Consider the following 18,817-nt stretch of genomic DNA (forward strand, 5'->3'; position numbering starts at 1 on the left):
GCTTCCTTTGGCCTGAAAACTGGATTCAGATTATTCAAGGCCGAGTTTTTTTTTTTTGTTTTTTTTTTTTGGTCGCAGAACAGGCCTACTTTCTTTGAACACGAAGTCAGAATGGTTGTGTTTTATAGACACACGATGTATTTAGTAATAAAAAAGTAAAATGTTTATTTAGACAAAGGTTTCATATTGTACAACAGTAAATTATACATTGGTTTTAACCGTTTGGACAGAAATGTAGAACAAGACAGAAAACTGAACTTAAGGCTATTTATAAGGCTATTTAGCCTACTTTAAATCCCCGCGCCATAACACCGAGAAAATGAAAACATTTCTCAACTTATGTGAGGAGCACGTACATAGCAGATTTTTTTTCCATTATTATTACAGTTTGAGTTTATCCGAAACAATACTGACGCTGCATTGTTGCCCTTTTGCAAATGTAGTTTTGGTTTTACACTTTTCGCCTGGAAAGAAAATCTGAATATAAACAAAACATTGGTTGTGCCGCTAATTCAACGGAGAAGTCATGGAAAAAAATAAATGATTTATATACACTGGCACTCTAATCTAAATGAACAAGACAGAGTTTATAAAAACATCTAGATACATTCTCCTTCTTTTCGAGTTCTCATCCTGTACTCTTCACAATATTAGTTATTCAATACAAAATATAACACAAACAATGCTGTGTTACCAGTCCTCACACGTGGTGACAAAACAAATATATTTAAAAATGATACAAAAAGAGGTGGTTTATAAAGAAAGCATATACATCACAGCTCTGTTTTCATGGCATCGATGGCTTTGGCATCCATGAGCAAATCACCCAAGAGAGTTAGAGCCATTATGAGAAGTTTTGCAGACTTTGCTGCTGAAAGGTGTTTGGCCATTGTGGCCCACTTTGGCAGAGACTCCATTAATGGTGGAGATGTGAGGGAAGCTGGGGTGTGTAGACTGGACAGGGGTGTTTGGGCTGGGCATAGAGGATGATGTAGACGGGGCAGCAACAATACTCGGGCTGTTTGGTTTGTCACTGCTGGAATCACTTTCCGTATCAGGCCTTCTGCCACCACTCATATCATTCCTGGGACTGCTCAACTTGATTTTTTTGCAGCCCGGTCGAACTCTGTACTTCAAAGGCAATGGCCCATTCTGAAAAATATCAACATGATTTTATCTCCACTCCAAAAGCAGTCAGAATGAAAAGCAACAAATGTTCAATGTGTTGTACTCCTACCCTTCTCCATGTGTAAATATAAGCAATATCCATAAGAGTGTAATAATCTTTCAAAGGCTCATCTTCATACATAACTTCAATCTGAAACAAAAAGAGATTCTTTATACTGGTGAAGGGTTTGATAACATTTACACTTGATTCAGAAACACGATAACAGTAAAGTAAATCAGTTTAGAAGTGAGATAAGATTACCTGAAAGGTACATGGTATATCCATTTTACTTCTGAGAAATTTTCTGAGATGCATTACTGTCATAGCTGCAGGGCATTGTAAGTAACGCTTTACAGTCACCTATAGAAAAAATTAAATCAGAGTTCTCAAAACTCACTCAATTACACTATACTATACTATAATATATATATATATATATATATATATATATATATATATATATATATATATATAAAATAATTTAAATATATATATATAAAATTTCTTTAGGAAAATAATAACCTCTTTTGTAGATTCTTTTTCTTCCCCATCTTTACCATCAAGCCTAATAATTATGAGAAACAAATCATCAATGCTAATTTGCAATTAGTAGTGATTTTAACTTTCACAAAAGTGATATGAAATTAGACCCCATATCATCTTAACCTACTTTTTCTGATCAAAAAACTCAATGGACAGACTGATGATCTCATCATCAGCAATGATTCTCTTGTCTTCATCTGACACCTCTCCTCTGTCCTCATTGGAACCATTAGTAGCTAAAGGACAGAGACATATTGACAAACGTTGATTGAAGAATAACACTGCTTATGAATAAAAATTTCAATATGGCTTTTAAAAATGTTACCATCAACGGGATGTTCAGCATAAAAATCCCTTCTCCTTTTCATCTCATCTGAGTAACAAATGCAGAACAACTCAATATTGATGTTTCAAAGCTAAATAATGTTCAAATAAGTTTAATAACAGGCCCTTATATTGCTTTGACAATTTAACAAACCTGACAAAGGTAAATAATCATTAATATAAATATTATGCTTCTGGTCCACATTGATATTTGGAAGTCCAGGCTACAGCAGAAGCTGTATCGGTTAAAAACAAAAAAAATACAATACTTACTTTTAAACAAACCAGGCACCAGCTTGTAAACAATGTCCTGAAGGGTCTTATCTGACCTAAAAAAAAAATTAACATATTTTTGAGGTGTTACTTTGTGTTTCTAAAAAAACATGCCTGCATAAATTAACGGAGAGACAAGGCATTATTACAATTGAACTCCATGAACTCATGAGGCTCAAAATGACCAACTTTTACCTGATGTTGAGGAGGGGTTTTGTTTTATGAACTTGGACATCACAAATAGGACAATATTTGCTGGTCTCCAAATACCGGACAATGCACATTTTGCAGACTGCAAATAAACGACAACAGACAATTCCGCGGTTAATTTAAAACTGGGTTTAAAAGTCTGTTCCGTTCAAGCAGCCAAAAAAGCAACACATGAACTTTAAGTAATACAATAAAATTGAGATTTTCGACCTACACGAATGCAAACATTCAACAATAGTGGTCGCATCAATGAAGTATCCTCCACATAAAACACACATCAAATGAGGATTTAGCTCCGTTATCTTGATTCTCGTTGTCCGGTGCATTGTCATGGGAGTACGCCGACCTGACAAGCAAACAAGACACGTGTTAATATTTCCAATGTATAACCCATAGAAAGAAAGAAAAAAAAAGTGATATTACGATTTCCCGAACATGAACAAAAAGGAGACACAATCCGACAAAACACAGTTATAACATGAAACCCGACAATATAACGCAGATTTTCTACTAAATTCGCTGTCCACACAAACAAACTGAACATGTTCATTTTTCCAGGGACGCGCACAGGTGAGCGGGAAAGCCAAAATGCCTACACGTATAGTTGCTATGACGACGGGCTGTAATTGGCATTGTGCCAGTCAAACGGAGACGCATACCTCGATAGACTCCCAGCCCGCCCAGATCATCACAAAAATAACCACGAATTCAGCCCATTAACTGTAAAACGCGCACACTTCCTCTCGACCACGGTGTTTCTCGTGAAAAGGCATGCCGCTGCGAGAACGTGGCTGCCATTTTGCTAGACAGCCCAGTGTAGCGAGTTCGCTCTCATGAGGCTGCGACCTGAGCACCACACACACCATTGTTGAAGAAGAACTGGTCGTTATCACCTGTTAAACACGTCGTAAAGCCGTCATTTCAGTACACAACGCATTCAGACGTCAAGAGAATCAACTGTGCTCTTCCCTTCCCTGCCTTTCGGAGCTCTTCGATGAGGAACACAGTCAACGGTAGCTCGAGAGCTCGCATCTGTGCTCCCGCTATCTCTCGACTGCAATATTGGTTTGTGGGGGTAGTTCAGTGTGAGAAATTTTAATGCAAATGCCAATATTCTGAATTGATACAATTCTGTTTTAATTATGTTCGTCCCTTCTCAGTTTAGACAACACTATATACACGCATGTATTCTCTAGATTTGACAGACCTCTGAATATTGACTAATACAATACGCTTGATATAAACAATAGCTTCTTAAAATAAAAGGACTAGTTTTCTAATAGCGAGTTTGACAGTATTCAAGAGTTCAGAACGACGCCTTGCGTTTTGGTCAATGAAAAAAGTTCATAATGTATTTGTTTTCACTTTTAGTTTTACATTAAGCAACAGCTCACGCATATTAAATTTACACATGTTCGCAGATCAATGCAATGATGGGAAAAAAGTGACTAGGCTGAAAAAGTTTGGCCTGCAAAGTTATTTCACAAGTTTGATCAACAATAAAAAAGGCAGAACAAATGTGGTGTAGAAGTAAAAAAAAATTCAAACTAAGGTCAATAATTATTCTCAGACAGCACATACACTACAGAAAACAGAACTCATGGATTTTCAGTGAAGAAAGAAGAACGGGGTAAAGGTCAAGAAATGATTGCATTTACTGTAAATCTAGTAAAGCGTACAGTCATATCTTGCCCTGGACAGCAATTATGTGTCATCGGCCCTTTTTGTCAGAAAGGTTGCACTCGGGAATTTTATGTTCTGACCATTAAATATTTGTGGTGCAGAAATAAAATGCATGGAAAGATACAGAGGCCTGTATGAGAATAACTAAAGTTAAGAAGGCATCAGAGAACAGACAAGGAGAAACCAAAAGTATCCGCCAGTGACATTTTAAGCATTTGAATATCGCCACATAAATGAATTAGCAAAAAGACTATAGATTAAATTCAAGTTAACAATCCATATCAGACTACATTTGAATTATGGAGTTAGACCATAAACAATTTTTTTTTATGAACTTATTACACATCGGCGGTGAGTCACACATTTAACTGACTAATTAAAATTAAATCAGTAGCCTATTTTATCAATCAGGTTAACGAAAAAAAAAATTTATATTAAATCTTAAGATGGACTCTTACCCTGCTTTGAAAGAAAAGGATGTTCGGTTCAGCCTGAGTCATGTCAAAGGTTGCATAGAATCGAGGCAATGTATTGTGTATTTTTTAGAGGCTAATACAAAACATACAACCCAACTTATCATAGTGTGGCTAATAAACAACTGTGAAATCGCTTATAAATATATTTACTCGGAAGTTAACCACCTCAAAACATAATAAGATTACGTGTGTTTTGCCTATAGGAGGAGGTGCCTTGCGAATGCGCATATGAATTTAAGTTAATAAAATTAACAGACGTTATTAAAACGAGGTAAAGTATTTTTTTCCTAAATATACACCCTGTAGACTACTCAATTCTATAAAATAAGAGGGATAATGTTTGGTTTTCGAGCGTGAATAAATGGATGAAAGTGCTTAGCCGTTAACACCTGACTCTACTCGCCTGTTCTTCAGCGCGCGCCGACTTTTTAGGTTATAAAAAACACATGAAAAGAACAGTGCACTTCAGTTTTACGAAGATGGCACACTCATTGATATCTATATTGTGTTAACCGATGTCCCCCTTTGCGTTTCAAAGCAAAATTTGCCAAAACTGAAATGAAATTCGCACGTACGTGAAACACTCACACATACAAGAATCAACATTGTTACTCTCTTGTCTCCAAACAAGGAAAGGGAAACAAAAGGATAAAATGTAACGACGACGTTCTTTTGCACATTCAAGCGTACATACCTTGTATATTTACCGATGGTTTCGGAGCTTTGTTGTGGTAGACAATGAAACTTGAGAGTCGATCAGCAAAAAATGAATGCTACAGAAGCGGCCATCTTGGAATGAGCTGCAGACGCTGTCAATGGCTCTTAACGTACCACAGCCGTGCTCATTGTGGCCTTCTTGCGCAATTGCACATAGGATAGCGAAGCTCACTCTTTACAGATACTTTCCGTTTTGATTGACAGATAAGTCCAAAGATTTCGGTCATAGAGAGTAGGCTAAACTGCAGAGGCGTGGGTTTCCTGCACGGCGATCTGAAAGCACAGCGTCTGATGGTTCAGTGCGAACTGACACAGTCCCCAAAATGGCTTAGTTCGACCGCCCCACTCCATCACGTGATCTCATTCCTTACGGGTAGCCTGGGAATTAGTAGTGGGGTCTATCATCAATAGGGTACCCCTCTGACGGATGTCTTTGTCAAACCTCACCACCCACATCTGAGAAGGAAACCCCTTTTGCCAAGCCACGTAGTATAGTCGGGATGATTCTAGGAGAGTGTAAGCGATGAAGTAACTTTTAGAGAATCTGCATTTGTCTTTTTGTCACGTAAATCTCATCTAGTTTTAAATTTTCCAAACGCAAAACAAGAAGAATGTTTTAATATGTCAAACTTACTATGGCATTTTAAAAATGGCTGGATAAAGGTTAGACGAAAAGAATTTAAAAATCATTCAATATTTTGTTGTCCAATTTATTCAATTGCAGCTTTTTTAAACATTCGCTATCAAGCGAAATCGACGATTTAATGGGCAATTCTTGGTGCTTTGTGCAGCTGGTGGTGTAAACGCATAGACTATATTTTACTTCAATGAGACATTATTAACCTAATGTATAACAACATTTAAACTAAATGATCTAGATGAATGTGAGATTTTTACATTTATAGTTAAACCCGAAGTGTACCTTGAAAGCAAATTGATTTTGTTTTCTGATAAAGTAGGCTGCTACTTGGCTACTTATGCGCGGCTTATAACCATGTCATTTACTTTTACATAGGCTACTTATTGTGAAATGCTTGCCACTGGCTATATAGATTAAAAATCGGTGTTTACATTTACGTCTGTGTGTATTTTATGAGTTTTTAGTGGTAATTCAGTAGAAAAAAGCAATATGTCTGATATGCTTTTGCTGTAATATATGACAATTAAGACATATGGCCTAATAAACATATTAAAATAATCTAACGTGCAAATTAAACTACAAGAAGACGGCTCCCGTGACTTAAAAAGCTAAAGCAAATGCGTTTCTAAGCAACGGCATATTTTAGTAAATTACCATTATGCGCGCTATTACTGCCAATCCTGGTTTATAGGTTGGTTTAGTTTTACAGCATTTATCATAAATAATATAACAAACATTTTTTTTTCTTCACTTTTGTGTTTACAAATTCCACAGACCCATTCGCAAACGTTTGCATTTAAACTGATGCCCGCTCACTTTGCGTCACTGTTCCAATGAGACATAATTTTCCACTACTAAGATAATCTGTGAAATTGTGAGCGCGCGTTAGTGCGTGCACTCGCTTGTGTGATTGGGCTGGTAGGTGTTTTTCTCCAGCGCTGGACGGTAGTCTTCTCGTTTAGGGCAGTGCGTTCAACTGCAAACCACACGCGCAGTCTGCTGCCATGACGTCAGCTGCTCTAATACAGGCACTTCAGCGAAAACAAAGAAGCTCAGGATGCAGGCGGAAACCCGAGGCACTTTAGCGTTAACCGTATGGGTTTGCAAAACGATATAAACTCAATCATATAGCACGCACCGGAACAGTTTCATATAGCCTACAATCTACAGCTAGTTTAGTAAAAACAGCAATCCGTTTATGCCACGAATTGATCGCATTGGCCATGCTAATCTACGTCTAATTTCAGCAACTACGCGAAAATGTTCTCTTTAAGTCACCACAATGATTATTTTTTATTTCGACAACAGATGTGACTCATCAAAATGGCTGTAGCTCAGTCGCGGGTGTTAATACAGCGCGAAATCTTGAAGAGCAACTCAAGGCTTTCATTTCAAATACTTCTAACAAGTCTAGGGCAGAGGAATCACAGCAAGCTCTCCTTTTTTTAAAACTGAAGAACAAATTCGCTGCTAGGTTTCGTATTAGGCTACATATTATGTGCGCAATAAAGCTTCTGTCAAGATGTTCAACCGCATCTTCTTTACACATTAACACAATCATATTTTAAAGCACGAACTCTTTCATTTGGCCAGTTATGCGTTGTTTGATCTCGGCTGGCTATGACAATTTATAAACGATTTTTAAATAACCTTCACAAATGACGAATAAAAATGTAGATCTTCCAAAAACGGCCATGTCCAGAGAGTGTGTTTTGTATGGCTTAAACTTTATTGACTCTATTGATTATCGACTGTTTACTGATCTCACAAAATTGATTTGTTAAACCTCAATAAGAGCTGGAGGCCAAGACTTCTCGATAGAACCGCTTTAAGTCTTTATGCATTTTGATCATTTGCATTAAATTTGACATTTTCAACAATAGCCGACACAATTAACAATACGTATGCGTATTATATCATTTTCATAGTTTACAGCTAATCGTTTGAAAATGTGTTGACAAAAGATCTGACATGATTATATTTGCTAATATAACTGGGTTATAAAGGTTACAATAAAATGTTTTGGCCGTCTGTCAGCGTTCATCAGCGAATCATATTTCTTGTATCGTTTACTGCACAATCATTCAATGTTAAAATTGTGTTTATACTTTATCCGAATATCGTGTGGGGTAGATTTTCAGCTCATTATATAATTAATAGGTTACTCTGTTCATTAGCCTATATTTAAGTTTTTAAATATTTAATACTTTTCGATACTAGCCTACTGCTACAAAGAAAAATAATATTAGATTTGATACATGACCGACTAAATGCAAGAGACATATTCGCAGGGCAAGCTTCCAAATGGGAAATACAAAAATAAAAGTGATTCAAAAGCCGATGGAATAGTGAAGGTTATGTAATTGCCACAGACGAACAAGAAAATAGACAAAGATATATATTTGGATGATTTAGCCTATACAAATAATGAAAAGGGTAAAGAACATTTGTAGGTCTATAACTGTTCAAAAAACAAAATTAACCAATAGGCCGTGGCCATTTATCTACTCAAACTATTTTTAATTGTTTATAGAGTCGATAATTCTATTTGTAAAAATCTATTGTGCTTTTGGCTTTCGCGCTTTAATAATTTAGGCTTGTCACTTCGAATCCTTTCTATGCATATTTAAATTAATAAAGATTGTTATGCATATAGCCTACTGCTTTTCAGTAATATTTATTGACATATTTTTACCGACAAAGGGCAAGTTTTAAACAAAGTGCTATTAAATATTATCTTAAACCAATTTTTTTCCCTTATAAAAATCATTAAAATAAGGTCATTGCATGGCACTGGATTATTCTATCTTAACCAAGCACAACGACGCCCTCATGAGTTTCCCGACTATAAATTTAAATAAGTTTTTCCCCTTTTAAAAAGGTTTTCCTAAGAAAGGATGCTGTTGAATTAATCACGTATAGCCTACATGTCCTGCTGTAACTGACAAAAGGTAACAATGGCTTTCCGTTAATTAAAAAAACACAAATTATTAAAACATAACTTATAACCATAACCATACTTTAAGACATAGGCCTTATGAAAGCAACTAGTAATCTCAGCAAATAATTTATACCATTAAACCATCTTTGATTTACGCTAGTTAGTAGTTGGCCTTTTCCCAGAGAAGGGTTGCGGCTGGACGGGCACCCGCTGCGTAAAAACGTGCTGGATAAATTGGCGGTTCATTCCGCTGTGGCGACCCCGGATTAATAAAGGAACTACGCCGACAAGAAAATGAATAAATGAGTATTTGGCCTACATATGATCTATAAATTTTATTTAGCTATAGGCCTACACCTCATAACGATCTCAAAAAAATCCCATTTCTCATGCTCAATCTATAGCAACTAACATCGCAATTAGGCTATTTTTTACGCAGTTTTGTTTTGTTCGCCATACTTTGAGAAAGGCTATGCGTCATTGACCGGGTTTAATGTTGCGCGAAATCAATACTGGCTTGTTTACTACAGTATATCACAGTTTTGATTAAATTAACTTTCATAAATCTGAACTTCATTGTGGACACAACAAGGACTGTGGATGAAGGACTGGAGGATGAATATATTAATATATTGAAATGTTGTAACGTCGCAAAAATGACTGTTTTTAACGACAAACAGCACTACACTGTTAAAAAAATAAAATAAATAAATAAACAAACAAATAATCAGGTTCCAAAAATGGTTTCTGCATTATAAACAACCACCCGACCAAACAACCGTTCAATGGCTTTTAAAAGAGCTACTGATTTAGTGTGAAGCACACTGTAATGATCTAAAGGACATTTTACGCTTTTAAAGAACCTCTTGAGAAAATAAAAGGTTTCAGATACGTTAAAGGTTGTTTTTGGAAATAATGATGCCAATAACCTTTTTCAGAGTGAAGTCATGAACAATGTTAACTCTGAGAACTCTGAGACTAGTGACTACATGTTTGAACTGTTACAATTTACAATTGGGATATTAAAAAAGGAAAGTCAATAAAGAGAATGTTATATCAGTGGCTGGCAAATGTAAGAGGCCGAAATCAACATTATGTTTTGAGGGAGATGGCTTTGCATCTACCGGGATAAAAATGCTCAATTTTGTTATATTAATATATTAAGAAACAACAGCAATTTAGACACATACGTCCTGAAAAGCTTATATGGGTGGGCAAGACGCACCGTGTCACTAGATCTTTCGTGCTTATTGGCTCGCGCTGTGGCGGCTGCATGTGAAAGCGCACACGTACAGCAGGCTGAGCTCAAGCTATGGGCCTGTCTGAGCTAAAAGACGGGAGGTTAGGCTGATATCCTCTCGAAATCAAGGGTCTCCGAATGGATAGTGGGTGGTAAACCTTCGCGAATATAGCCTACAAAATCAGACATGGCTTTGCCCGGGATCATTGCGGTAGCGTTGTTCTCCGGGCTGCTCGTGATTCAGCCAACGCCGACGTTAGCATGGGACGCAGACCTGGAGCTTTTCGACCTAGTGGAGGAAATCCCTCAAACATTTTACGAGTTCCTGTCGGTTAATCAGGTAAGACTGATTTAATCTTTCAGATTTGTCACCTGCGCCGTTTAAACGCTGTCGGTAATGTTTAATGTGATATATGTTAACATTAAAGTGTCGCAGCGTCGCCTTCAGTACGTTTAGCGCGACTGCACTCTCACCAAACTAAACAAACCCGTTTTTGTTAGCTGAATCGCTCTTTGCAGCCTGACTAGAAGGTCTCCAGACTCGGGGTGGCTGTGAAAGTACTCTGCCTCCTGCAGACCCTGGTCGGCGGTGGCCATTCACTAAGAAACCTCCAGGCTGTGGGCCTGTTCAACACAACATGACGTGTCATTACTCAGCACGCAAACGGTCATTTGAGCGATTAATTTCGCGGCTCGGTTGCTGAGGATCTAACGTTACTTTTTTGAATCGCGACCCGTTATTTGTATAAACTAACTTAGCATTTAGTTTAACTTTCGCTCAATGTCAACAGTGCAAGTAAATACGGCTCGACCTTCGCTCAGTTTTTAATTCATTTTGATGTAAATTGAAGATGTTTTTCCCTTTAAAAGACATCTGTATTTTAGTTTTCAGCTACTCCGACACCGTTATTAACGTTACGTTAGTTTGTGCAGGCTGTAAAACCAGAGCTGCATCCTGTAACAGTATAAACAGCTGGTAAGTTAGCTGGTTAGTTACTAACGGTAGTCCTCATTGTTTACCATCATGTATAAACCCTCGGATTACAGCATGACAGTATTTGTCACGTCTTTTATTCTCAATGTATGAAAATGTAATGGCAAAGAAGCTTTTTGTTGTTGCCAATTCAATTCTGACAAAATCCAGTCCAGTCATACAATGTGTACTACTACTACGAACATGAACCTAAGCATGAATTGTGTTTTTCAGCATGTTCTGCAGTGTAAATTTTAGATTATATACGTTTCTGATTGGCAATGTTGGCAGTTAATTATTTATTTTAATGTTGATTCTGATTCTAACAGGATGCATCCTCTTCTGAGATCAGGAAGGCATATAGAAAGCTTTCTCTTATTTTGCACCCTGATAAAAACAAAGATGAAAATGCAGAAAACCAGTTTCGACAGGTTGGTGTTTTGTTGTGTTTAAAAGCGTTGTTGGAATAATGTAATTATTTGGAATACTGTAAATTACAGTTGAAATTTCTTGTCATCCAATAGTTAGTTGCCATCTATGAAGTTCTCAAGGACGAGGAAAGAAGGCAAAGGTAAAATATGCTACTTGCTTGCATAAATGTTTTTATTTTTTTATCCATTAAAAGTTGTTCTTGACACAATGTTCAATGACCATCAATAATACAGATTTCTTTGGTAACATTGAGATATGGAGTGTTGATTGATTTAATTAGCCTTCGTTTATTGCAATATCAAAAACATTTAAGTTTAAAAGCAATATTAAGGTATTTTTGGAGGGTATTGGTTATTGACTATAGGACCTTCTGTCCTAATGTAGCAGTGAAATGTGTAACATAAGGTTTTTTAAAAGGGTTTAAGTATGGTTCATATAGGAATGTTAATAATTGATTGACCTCACACCTCTTGAGAAAGATAAATAAGACATTGTTTATACTGATGTGACTGCCTACTGTCTGTGAAATGTGTACTGCTGAAGTCTTTTCAACAATAGATTGTACAAAATACTTTCACAGATATGATGACATCTTGGTTAATGGGCTGCCAGATTGGAGACAGCCTGTCTTCTACTACCGACGTGTTAGGAAGATGAGCAATGGAGAGTTGGGCTTCCTCCTCTTCCTCATCCTGACCGTGGGTCACTATGCGGTTATATGGTCCATCTACCTTGAAAAGCAGTTAGTAAGTGCTGAAGTGTTGTGCTAGCTTCTGAAATGTTACATTTACAGCACTGATCGATGTCTTCATGCTTTATAGGATGAACTTCTGAGCAGGAAGAAGAGGGAGAAGAAAAAGAAGCAAACCAGCAAAATGACAGATGAGATGAAGCCTTTGGCTCAGGACAAAAATGAGAGGTTGCCTATTAACCTGATGGATGTTTTTTTTCATAAGGAGTAAGGGATGTTAAATGTAGCATTTAAATACTTTTTTTTGTAGATCTGACAGGCCACACTGGCATGACATTTTACCTCTCAAATTAAGCATCTGGTTGTATTATTCAATAAAGTCTCTCCCTCATATCATACAGGTACAGTTTTTTCAGACTTTCAGATATTTTCAAAAGGGAAAATCTCATCATGGATCTGTAATCATGTTTGTCTCTTGTTTTAAGGATGTGAAGCAGTATTATAAAGATTATAAGGAAATGAAAGTAAAGGAGAAGGAAGAGGCAGAAGCTCTGGCAGAACAGGAAATGCAGCAGAGTAAGATCACAATGACACATGCAACTCGACACAATGTTGTGATATATGATTATTTATGTGTTGCTGTTAAATCTTGATGTGCAGAAGAAAAACGGCCCAAAGTGAAAAAAACGAAAGTGGAGTTTCCAGTCTATGAACCCAGTGCAAATGCAGCTTTCGCTCTAGCATATGATCAAGGAACATCTATTGAAGAAATTGAAGATCAGATGGATGACTGGTTGGAAGACAAAAAACAGCTGAAGAAGAAAGTAAGTTTTTTTTTTTTGTTTTAAGTGAAAGATCAGTGGCTTGTAATGTAAACAGTGGTTTGGAAATTGAGGTATTGCATTAACCAGTGGCTGGTGATGGTTGTAGACACAAGAGTGGACAGAGGATGATCACAGTCAGCTCTCCCGTTGTATGGCCAAGTTTCCCGGTGGAACACCAGGACGGTGGGAGAAGATAGCTCATGAATTGGGCAGATCAGTGTCTGAGGTGAGTTTAGAAATAGTAAAGTTACTAGTGGAAGAAAAGTATCCAAGCATCCATAACTTTGCATGAAAGCACTTAAGCTAAGAAATCCCTTAGGAATAAGGTTAAAGGTAGCTTTAGTAAAACTTAATGGTCAAAGATAATGGTCAAGCTAAGGAAATTGTAGCTTTATTTATGTATTTCACCTTAATTATTTAAGTCTTCTCTTAAGCTATAGGTCTCAAACTCGATTTCTGGAGGGCCACACAGTTGCACAGTTTTGCTCCAACCCTAATCAAACAAAGCTGATCAAACTGATCAAGGAGGTATGAGTTTGAGGTGCTTGAAACCAAGCTGTGCAGAGCTGTGGCCCTCCAGGAGTTTGAGACCACTGCCTTAAGCTATGCTGTAGAGAACTTGGCAACTATTTTATCAAAATAAATCTAAGGAAGCAAAAAAGGGACCATAAACAGCTCTATTCGAATTAGACTCATTTCACTAGTAACCTTGTACAATTTACCATTTTTTTAATCCAGTCAGCTTATTGTTATGAGTGGGGTAAACATTTTAGCTTAGCATAATTTATTAAATCGGATTAGACCTTAAATTTAGAATCTTAAATTTATTTATCAAACATTGACATGAAAAATCTTATTTAACTTTGTGTGAATTTTATTTACATTTTAAGCTAATCTTAAATTGCTCCTGCTAAACCCAAAAAATTGTCTGATTGGATTTAATTTTATTTATATATATATGTATGTATGTACACGCACTATAATTCTCATGTTCACAAGTCTTTTTGCCCTATACACTGTTCTATATTTGCACAATTCTGGTTTGCACTCATTGCCATATGCCCTTAATGTCATTGTATTGTATTGTTTACAAATTTTTATTCTTTGCGTATATTTTTAGACTACATTTTATGTATATTTTTAGATGACATTTTATGTATAATTGTATTTATTGTAAACGCTTTCTTCAAACTCCACTTTTTGTATTAATATTATATGTTAGGCACCTAGGGTCTGAGAGTAACGTAATTTCGATTCTCTATATGTCCTGTACATGTGGTTGAATTGACAATAAATTGACTTGTAAAATTAATAAGTGTTTCTTTGTTAATCTAAACTCAATATTTAGAGTAAAACGTATATAACGCAAAGAAAACAAAAATAATGTGCATGCATTTTGCAAACTAGTTTTTTGGCAGTTATCTTATTGTAATCAAATATTTGGATAAATTATTTTATTTATTTTTTCTTCAAACAGGTGACTGCAAAAGTCAAGCAAATCAAGGACTGTGTCACCAATACATCGGGTAAGCTGTTTGAGCAGTTAAGAAACTCAGAAAAATAATATATTATCTGGCATGTTTGTCAGGAAATGTACTTGTATGTCTCACTATCCACTCTTGGTTTGCAGGGTTAGTGAAGTTCTCTGAACTGAAAGGTGGTGCGGTGATTGGAAAAAGCTCCAAAGCCATTACAGTGCCGGACAGTCTGATGACCCAGAGAGAGGAGCCTGTAGAGCAGCCGCTGGAGGATTCAGGAGAGCCCGAAGACTCCGAGAGCAAGGCACTCAGAAGACGGGCTAAAAAGTCTGCATCCGGGAGCACTGGAGCAGCGGAGGAGAGGATGAAAGGGCGCAGACAAAGAGACTTCGACCCTACAGCTGTGGATGAAGACAGTGAAGATGAGAAGAAACCATCAGCTCCCAAAGAAAAAGCTGGTGCTGCTGAAGACGTCTGGACACAGAACCAGCAGAAGCTCTTGGAGCTGGCTTTACAGCAATACCCACGTGGCACCACTGAACGCTGGGACAAGATTGCTAAAGTGGTGCCTGGAAAAACCAAGGTAAGTATCAGACCAATCAGCCACAGTCGTCAGTATGAACCATTGTTTAATAAAAGGTAATACAATTAGGAGATTTAGGGCCTGTTTACAACTGGTCACTTCATATCTATGTTGGATGGTTATCAGGTTTGTGAAAATGGTTCTATTTGCATTTGGCCACATACATGCGTCTCCGCTAAATGGATATAAATCTGATATTCAAATCTGGTGCTGTATGAAGATGTAACCGTCCACTAAAGCGTCAGATAGACTGGATTTTACTTTATAGAAATAAACGCATCTTATTTAGCAAAATAATTTATTTTATAAGCTACAGGAGGCTTTTATACTTCACTCATGCTCCAGCATAACATCACAGTTGCACAAGGCAAACTTCATGCTTCATGATTACTGTCATTACAGGCTAAATGAAACATACATGTGTTGTACACATACACTCAAGACATCATTCAAAACTCACAGAAAACTAAGCACTGTGTTTTGTAAACAAGTGAAGCGCTATATTTTTCTATAGTTTTATAGGCCTTATTCACAGATATAGACTACTACACGTGTGTTTGAAGCTTTGTTGAAGCTGCCTTTTGATGTTAATCTATTAACATTCTAATTTTATCACATTACTGTTAATGACCAGTCAAAACTAGAATAAAATGGAAAATTAAATGCTGGGAGTTAGAAATCTGCAAAAATTCAAAAACGTATTTTAATTAACAGGTTTTGTCTATTAAATACAGGAAACCTTAACTTGTATTCGAGTAATTCATTCCCCATCAGAATAAATCAAATACCTTAGGGCAGGGGTGTCCTAGAAAGTTTATCTCCAACTTGCTTTAATACACCTGCCAGGAAGTTTCTAGTAAACCTAATAAGAGCTTGATTGGCTGGTTCAGGTGTGTTTGATTAGAGTTGGAGCTAAACTCTCCAGGACACTGGCCCTCCAAACTGAGTTTGGACACCCCTGCCTTAGGGTATGAATTAACTAAGAACCAATGGTAAGCGAGGATATTAAAACGGATCATATGACTCTGAAGACGTGAATAATTTAGAAAGTTACAGTTCAGTTTGAATCGCAGAAAGCATTACTTTTTATATATATATGCTACCTGACAAAGTCTTGTCGTCGGTATCAGTTGTAAGAGCAACAAATAATAACTTTTAGTTGATAATTTGGAAAAGTGTCAATGTTGATAGATATATATATATATATATATATATATATATATATATATATATATATATATATATATATATATATATATATATATATTTATATATATTTATATATATATATATATTTATATATTTATATATATTTATATATTTATATATATATATATATATTTATATATATATATATATATATATTTATATATATTTATATATATATATATATTTATATATATATATATATATATTTATATATATTTATATATTTATATATATTTATATATTTATATATATATATATATTTATATATATTTATATATTTATATATTTATTTATATATTATATATATATATATATATATATATATATATATATATATATATATATATATATATATATATATATATATATATATATATATATATATTACAATCATCACGAATACTGCAGAAGCCACATGGACCCAAGATTTTCACAGAAATCAGTCAAGTTTGCTGAAGGAAAAATCATGGTTTTGGGTTGCATTCAGATGGTAACTTCAACAGCCTGAGGTATCAAGACATTTGTGCTGCCCATTACATTACAAACCACAGGAGAGGGCAAATTCTTCAGCAGGATAGCGCTCCTTCTCATACTTCAGCCTCCACTTAATTCCTGGAAGCAAAGAAGGTCAAGGTGCTCCAGGATTGGCCAGCTCAGTCACCAGTATGATGAACATTATTAAGCGTGTCTGGGGTAAGATGGAGGCATTAAAGAGATCAAGAATCTTGATGAACTCTAGGAGTCCTGCAAAAACGCTTTCTTTGTCATTCCAGATGACTTTATTAATAAGTGATTTGAGTCATTGCAGAGATGTATTTATGCAGTCCTCCAAGCTCATTGGAGTCATACACAATATTAATTCTTTCTCCACTGCACCATGACTTCATATTCTATACTTTACAATATTTCTGTTGAGAGACAAGACTTTAGTCTAAGCAAAGTCAGACCTTACTGTCCTAATTAGATCATTAAAAATCAAGACATGATCATTTATTTGGGTAAAATAAGCATAATCTACAGGCCTTCGCCTTTCACATAAGCCACTTCTGATGCCTTCTAAAATGATCAGCTAGAAGTCAAGTTTTTTTTTTTTTCCTAAAACTTGGATGGACAACAAGACTTGTTTCTTTCTCTCGCTCTTGTTTATTTTATATATATATATATATATATATTATTTATTATGTATTGGCTAGATTGTTAATGAATTATTATTTTTTTGTGTGACCTGTTTAGGAGGAGTGCATGTGCCGTTTCAAACTGCTGGCAGAGTTGATTCAGAAACGGAAGCAGGCAAAGAGTTGACTGCTGCTCTTCAGTGTTTCACCATACCTCTCACCTGCTTTTATGTGCCTTAATGCGACCCTTTGTCCTGTTGTGAGACTACGTGCCATGAAACATCAGCATTAATCATCGAAGAGATCCAAATGCACATTTAAAAAGGTTTTATTTATTTTAGAATCCATTTCAGAGTCAGATTTTTTTTTCTTTTTTTTTTGGTTCTCTATGCAACCAGAAAATTTGAGGAGCTGAAGATGCGTGTTTTAATGTTGTTTTCCCCCTTATTTGGATGTTTTTCAGAAGTTGTGCTGGAATCATTTTGGTCATGTTACATAAAGGATTTGCATACAACCCTGTCATGTTGTTCTTTTTTTGTTGCTGTTGTTTTTTTTTGTTCTGAACATGTTTATAGTGTGTAGACTTTAAACCAGAGAATTGGTCAAATAGGTTTTATTAATGTTGTATGTGATGTATGGTCAAATTATTTGGTATCCATTTTTTAGATGCAATGGAAAAAAATGTCATCTGAGTTTTTTTAATGGAAAAAATAAGTACTAATCAAATGAAAATGTATTAATATATTTCAGCAGTCCAAGTTCATAAATTTCATAACGCTAATTTTTAGTTTACATTTTATAGGATAGAGATCTCTAAAACAACCCCTGGCTTTTGTTTTTTTATTATAAAAACTTAAAATAATGTACGATTTTGAATTTTACTTGAATCACTGCTACAGTCTATATCGAATACGATACGGCTGTGATTTTGTGTGACAGTACATGATATTATTATTTTTATTATTTTTTTATTTTTTTTTAGTTGGAGCATGAATATACCATATTAAAAAGCATCACGCGCATTGGAAAAGTTGGCTATTTGTAATGACGGAAGTGAACCGCAAATTCTTAAAACAGGGCGATGACACACAAGTGGCTTCAAAAACCTGAGCTATCGTCAAATGAATAAAAGAAAGACATTAACATGTTTATGGCACGTTTTTGGTTCCATTCACCACACTTATTAAACGGTCTCTGCTGACCTCTTGTGGATGTGAAAGGAAAAATCTTTGAAGTTGCTTCAGGTTTGTTTTGCTTCGTATACAGATATTAAACCAATATTTATTTTATAATTACA

At 35.7% G+C, this 18,817-nt stretch overlaps 2 protein-coding genes across 6 annotated transcripts; one reads left to right on the forward strand and one right to left on the reverse strand.

The window, feature by feature from the left end:
- Positions 1-140: 140 nt before the first annotated feature.
- bmi1b (BMI1 proto-oncogene, polycomb ring finger b) lies at positions 141-10,860 on the reverse strand. Of its 4 annotated transcripts, none has more exons than XM_087239124.1 (10): positions 10,704-10,860; positions 2,733-2,864; positions 2,504-2,600; positions 2,309-2,364; positions 2,037-2,084; positions 1,839-1,947; positions 1,691-1,733; positions 1,430-1,528; positions 1,238-1,318; positions 141-1,152 (listed from the first exon to the last, which is right to left on the reverse strand). In XM_087239124.1, exons 1-10 carry the CDS (start codon positions 10,810-10,812, stop codon positions 823-825), a joined length of 1,104 nt encoding a protein of 367 aa, XP_087095250.1. In that variant the 5' UTR covers positions 10,813-10,860; the 3' UTR covers positions 141-822.
- Positions 10,253-18,034, forward strand: dnajc1 (DnaJ (Hsp40) homolog, subfamily C, member 1). Of its 2 annotated transcripts, NM_001077535.1 has the most exon segments (12): positions 10,281-10,555; positions 11,518-11,619; positions 11,713-11,759; positions 12,201-12,366; positions 12,442-12,539; positions 12,622-12,712; positions 12,797-12,887; positions 12,972-13,135; positions 13,242-13,361; positions 14,613-14,661; positions 14,766-15,196; positions 17,639-18,034. In NM_001077535.1, coding segments are annotated over 12 exon segments (1,581 nt in total). In that variant the 5' UTR covers positions 10,281-10,402; the 3' UTR covers positions 17,708-18,034.
- Positions 18,035-18,817: the final 783 nt, after the last annotated feature.

Source organism: Danio rerio, chromosome 2 (genome assembly GCF_052040795.2).
Source record: "Danio rerio strain M-AB ecotype USA chromosome 2, GRCz13ab, whole genome shotgun sequence".
NCBI classification, from domain to species: domain Eukaryota; kingdom Metazoa; phylum Chordata; class Actinopteri; order Cypriniformes; family Danionidae; genus Danio; species Danio rerio.